At 48.5% G+C, this 6192-nt stretch overlaps 1 protein-coding gene across 1 annotated transcript; it reads right to left on the bottom strand.

Moving 5' to 3' along the window:
- Window positions 1-2050: 2050 nt before the first annotated feature.
- LOC8029551 lies at window positions 2051-4603 on the bottom strand. Its single transcript, XM_040206197.1, has one exon. The coding sequence runs from the start codon at window positions 4601-4603 to the stop codon at window positions 2051-2053; it is 2553 nt and encodes an 850-aa protein (XP_040062131.1).
- Between the last annotated feature and the right edge of the window lie 1589 nt (window positions 4604-6192).

Below are 6192 nucleotides of genomic sequence, written 5' to 3'. Positions count from 1 at the left end.
GCGGAGTCGATTTTGAGGACGGGACATAGCCGACCCGAGCTCCGCAACCCCAGAAGACAGCCGTCAAAAACTCGCGCCTCGTCGGATTGCTTCGAACCCCTCTCGCGCCTCTTTATTCTTCTTCTTTTTTCATGCTGCCACAAATCTCTCCTTCGTTCCTTTTCTTTTTCCTTGTCTTATAAATCATGACAATACCCCCGAACTACGAGAAGTTTATTCCCAGAAACTTCTTTCTTCACCTTATCTTCTGCCCAGGGAATCCTTCCGTCATCGTCGACCCAAAATTGAGGCATGTAATCCAGCAGTTCCGCACCTCGTCTTCATCGTCAACTTGGCCACGCTGAACTCTTGCAGGAGTCACATTTGTTTGGTTGATGCACCATGCACAGCCCCACCGACGCGACTGCACGGTACCGTTACACACACGCACGCGCGCACACAAAAGGAACGTGTTTTATAAAAAAAAATGAAACAGACATGAAAAATATACAAAAAATACAGATTGGGCATTCGATACACTTGATTTTCATCAATTAGTTGCCACCTATAAAGCAAAAACAAATAAATAAAGCCTAAACGCGACTTAAATAGTCCGCTCCAACGTTGTCTCTACCTTTTATGTATTCTACACTGAACGTGTGGTCTTGTAGAGCCATGCTCCACCTCATTACTCGGCTGTTAGTGTGTTTCGCCTTGTTGAGGAACTCTAGCGGCTGGTGATCAGTCTGAACGCCGAAGGCTTTTCCATAAAGAAACAGCTTAAACCTAGTGACTGCCCAGACCAGTGCAAGACATTCCTTCTCTACAGTAGCAAAGTTCCTTTCGGAGCTACTGAGTTTACGACTCGCGTATGCAACCGGGTGAAGTATTCCATCTCTCTCCTGTAGTAAAACTGCTCCTAAGCTTGCTTCAGAGGCGTCCGTGCGCAGCACGAATTCCTTTTCGGGGTCCAGTGATAGCAGGATGGGAGGTTGTCCAAGTCGACTTTTCAACTCCGTGAAGGCCTCCTCTTCTCTTGGGCTCCACTCAATATCATTGCGGGCTCCCTTTTTCGTTAGATCCACCAACGGCGCTGCGATATCTGCGTAGTTTGGTACGAACTGTCTATAGAATCCCGTAAGCCCGAAGAATGACCGAACTTGGCGCTTCGTTTTGGGTCTTGGTGCGTCTTGAATCCTTTCCAGGATCTTTGGGTCAGGAGCGATATTCCCCAGTCCAATTTTATGTCCTAAGAAGTTGATTTCGCTGAACCCTATTTGGCATTTATTTGGTTTGATCGTAATGTTGGCTTCGCAAAGACGCTCAAAAATCGTCCTGAGTGTTTCCACATGCTTCTCCCACGAGCTCGTCGCGATCAAGATATCATCTATGTAGTGATATGCATCTTGAATACCGTCTAGAACCTTTCGCATCAACTTGGTAAAAGTAGCAGAGGCGGTCTTTAGGCCAAAGGGCATATATCTGAACTGGTAGTGCCCGCTTGTTGACGAAAACGCCGTCTTCTCTTTTGCGTCTGGTTCCATGGGAATTTGCCAGTAGCCCTTAGCTACATCTAATTTCGAGAAAAACCTCCTGTTTCCCGCTTTAGCAAATGTCACATCAATTCTGGGTATTGGCTCTACATTTGTCATTGTCGCGTCATTCAATCGTCTGTAGTCGACACAAAATCTGTTTGATCCATCCTTTTTCTTCACAATCACGACCGGAGCGTTGTACGACGATGTACACTTCTCAATTACCCCCAGCTCGAGCATCTTGCTGATTTCATCCTCGACCACATCTTGTACTGCCAGAGGTATTGGGTACTGCCTCACGTATATCGGCCGCGTTGTTGTGAGATGAAGATCACACGTCATAAGGTTTGTCCTCCCGGGGACATCAGAAAATATGTTTTCGAATTTTCTTAGTAATTCTTGCACTTAGGCTATCTTCTCGCTCTCTAGGTTCTTATTAATGACCACATCCTCACACCCTTGCTGTCTGGTCCAGATTGGCATCGGGATGTCACATTCTTCGGCATCAGACTCGTTTTCGTCAGTTTCTTGTTTATTCACCACCGCATTGAAAGTGGTTGATGTTGTGAGGTTTCTTTCCTTTCTTCATATTTCTTGAGCATGTTGATATGGAATAACTTCTTCTTGCCTCCCACCTCTAGCTCGTAGTCCACTTCATTCCTTCTTGCTGTTACAGGAAAAGGTCCTTTCCACTGCATGATCATTTTGTTATGATCGGTGGGGAGAAGAATGAGTGCTTGATCTCCCTGTTGCATCCTTCGGTTAGAGCTCCTTCTGTCGTAGTAGCCTTTGTATTTCGCCCTCGCTTCTTCCAGACAAGTGTGTGCTAACTTGCACGTGTCCTCCAGCTTTTCTCTTAGCTCCAGCACGTATCCGTACGAAGTCTTCAGATCTTGTTTGAGAGCTTCGTTTGACCACATCTCTCTCAGAATAGCCAAAGGTCCTCGCACTCTTCTCCCGTAGAGTAACTCGAAAGGCGAAAACCTGAGGCTCGACTGTGGAACCTCTCTATAGGCAAACAGTAGAGCTGGAAGGTATCGGTCCCAGTCCTTGGGCCTCTCCTGGCACATCCTTCTTAGCATTTGCTTGATTGTGCCGTTGAATCTCTCCACCAAGCCGTTGCTCATGGGATGGTACGGGGTGGTCAGGAGGTGCTTCATTGATAGAAGTCGACTCACCTCCCTCATTAGTTCTGAGGTAAAACTGGTCCCGCGGTCGCTAAGGATCTCTTGTGGCACACCGTACCTCGTGAACATCTCCACCAGTGCTTCGGCCACCTGCTGGGATCCAATGCTCTTCAACGCTACCGCATCCGGGTATCTCGTAGCCATATCCACCATTGTCAGTATGTACCTGTTTCCCGAGGTCGCGATTGGTACAATGGGGCCAATTATGTCTATCGCGACTTTCTGAAAGGGCGTCTCGATAGTCGGCATGCTTCCTAAGGGTGCCTTGCCCTGCTTGCCCTTGGGTACTGTGCGTTGACACACATCGCACGACCGAACGTATCTCTTGACCTCGCTCTGCATACAAGGCCAAAGAAATTCCTCCGACACCAGGTTGAGCGTGTTCTTCATGCCCTGGTGTCCTGACATTATGCTGTCATGTGCTAGAGCCACGACGGCGCTCCTGAACCTTCTCGGGAGTACAAGTTGCTCTATCCTTCTGCCGGATGAATATTCAACGGCCCTATGTAGCAAACCATTCTTGAGAAAAAACTGAAACTTCGTCCTGCCCTTGTGTTTTCTGGTCGTTTCCCCTATCTTACCAAAACACTTCACGAGAGTTTTATCCCCCTTTTGCTCCATGGCGAGCTCCTCGGTTGTCGCATCGATCACTGCCGCCTGCGATACCTTCAAAGGACGGTCTGGTCTTTCCATTTGACCACCTGCTCCCTTCTCCCTCGCGGACGCAACTTCCGCTGGTTTGTCTTTCTGGAGCTCGTCAGTACATTTGGACAATCTCGGTGTCATGCGACTATTGAAGCTGACTTCAACGGCGTTTGGAAGTGCTTCCGGCTTCGACGTTGGCTTGGCCAAAACTTGACCTTGACTCTCTTCGTTTTTAATTTCCCAGTCTGGGTTTGGATCATTGGCTTCCCGCATTTGGGGTATATTCCCGAGTACCAGATCATAGAGAGGATTACTTACACATTTTGCCGTCACCTTCCCTGTATAGTAGGGTGTTCGTACAAATATATCCGCCTCGGGCAGATACCGAACCGTGCGGTCTAGCAGAAACACCGGACTTGACTTTCCTGTTAGGCTCTCTCGGGGAACCAACTCCTTACGGACCACGACGGTGTTACACCCGGTATCCCTTAATACCGTTATCTTGTGCTCCCCGAGACGGCCTTCCACGACCGGCATGTTCTCTACTAAGAACTTTGGAGGTGTTCCCATGGCCGCGTTTACTACCGGGATTTTGTCACCATTATCCAGTGTTACGTAGGGGTCGTCAGGCGCGTCGACGGCCCCTGTTGACGCAGTCCATAAGCACGAGGCTTGCTGCTTCTCGTTCTGCCTTCCCTTGCAGTTTTCCGCCCTATGACCAGCGCGGCCACAATTCCAACACACCACTCTTTTCTTGCCTTGCGCGTTGCTTCTGCAATTTTCGGCCTTATGTCCAGCCTTCCCACAGATGAAGCAGCGGATAGCTCTTCGCGTCTCTCCCCTTGCGTGAGTGTCTCCGTTTCCAGCACCTTGCCTGGTTGTCACCTCGTCTGACTTTTGCCTAATCGAGCTGGATGGTGGCTGGGCTTCTAGGAACAGGTCTGCCTTTGCTGCTACGTCTTCCAAAGTCTTAGAATCACGCTCTCTAAGAAAGACGGCCAGTTTGCTGGAGCAGGTCAACATGAACTGTTCCACCAGGACCTGGTCTCGTAGTGCCTCGAAAGTCTTCTCAACTCCAGCTATCTCGAGCCATCGGTCAAAAAATCCGGCCAATCGGGCAGCGAATTGTCTGCGTGTTTCGCCCTTCTCGGGTTCGGCGTTGCGAAACCGCTCGCGGTACCCCTCCTTAGTATACCTAAATCTTTGGAAGAGCGCTAGCTTGACCTTTCCGTAATCCAACGCATCCGCCGGTGCCATCCGGCCAACCACAGACAGTGCCTCCCCGGTTAAGCATAAGCTTAGTGTGGTGGCCCATTTCTCCAAAGGCCAGCTCAACCCTGTTGCTGTACGCTCGAAGCGCAGTAGATACGAGTCTAGATCATCCCTCCGTTCGTCGAACTGCGGGATTAACTTGTGGGGACTCCCTCGAATTACTAGGCCTGGCGCTTCCCCGCGCTCGTCTCCCACAGTTCCTGCACTTTCATGACTAATCTCACGTGCAGCGATTTTCAGCTGCAGAATCTCCCTTTCCTTTTCTAATTTAGCGCACTCTGCAGCTAACGCTCTTTCGGCTGCTTCCCGGTCTTCCCTTACGTTATCACGTTCCTCAGCTCTCTCGGCTCTCACGCGCGCTTTCTCTTCATCCGCCCGAACTCTTTCTTCAGCTACCCATTTCTTTAGCTCGTCCCCAGCATACCCCAATTCCTTACCCAACGCGATTATTCGTTCTAGCTCCATATTACCACAACGGACTGAGCTTCCCCTCAACTCTCTCACTTCCCGGAAAAACGCAACTAGGATTTAATGGGCCTAGACGAATCCTGGCAGGCTCGCCAATTTGTCAGGTTCGTTCGGGAAGGTGAGAGAGAATCATGGAAGCCAGAGCCAGCGGGAGAACTCAAACGTACTTTACTGTAAGAAGAAAAAAAAAAAAGGAAAAAAGAAAAAAAACTGGAATACGATCAGCGTCGGATAAATGAGATAAATATTGCATTCAAAAGTAAAGATATATACTGTCAACACAAATAGTCATCACCCTGTATAGTCACCATGGGATGTGGCGGGTGGATCGTCGTTGGGCGGATCGTCGGAGAATGATGTCCGGCCCGCTGGTGCCCTTCGGACCAAGATGACGATGCCGAGCGCGGTGATCCAAGCTTGACGGAGTCGTTTGCGAGGACGGAACGTAGCCGACCGGTTCAAGCCTGGCGGAGTCGATTTCGAGGACGGGACATAGCCGACCCGAGCTCCGCAACCCCAGAAGACAGCCGTCAAAAACTCGCGCCTCGTCGGATTGCTTCGAACCCCTCTCGCGCCTCTTTATTCTGTATTCTTACTTATATTCACTTCTGTATTCTTACTTATATGAACGTAGGCAATCTGTAATCATCGATGGTCACTTCTCATCACTGTTGCAGATTAAGTATGGCGTGCCACAAGGTAGCATTTTGGGTCCGTTGCTCTTTAATATTTATATCAATGATCTTGTGAATATTTCCGAAAATGTCAAATTTGTCTTGTATGCCGACGACACCAGTCTGTTCCTCAGTGACGCGGATGCGGATAACCTAATAACCAAAGGAAATTTAATTTCGTCTAGATTTTTTTGTGGTCGCGAATAAATGGCCTATATATTAATGATACAAAAACAAAGGCAATTTTATTTAAACCGTCCAATAAACAGGTAAATATAAATGAAACTCTCCATTTTCAATCCACGCCGATTGAATTAGTGAAAGAACATAAAACATTAGGTATTATATTTTCAGATAACTTACAGTGGGATAAACACATAAACCAGGTCGTCAGGAAATTATGCAAAATTGTAGGTGTGCTTGCACGTTGTC

The sequence above is a fragment of the Ixodes scapularis genome, unplaced genomic scaffold (assembly GCF_016920785.2).
Source record: "Ixodes scapularis isolate PalLabHiFi unplaced genomic scaffold, ASM1692078v2 PGA_scaffold12__126_contigs__length_90152505, whole genome shotgun sequence".
NCBI classification, from domain to species: domain Eukaryota; kingdom Metazoa; phylum Arthropoda; class Arachnida; order Ixodida; family Ixodidae; genus Ixodes; species Ixodes scapularis.
The sequence above is the reverse complement of the archived record's forward strand: the minus strand, read 5'-3'. Positions and strand labels throughout refer to the sequence as shown.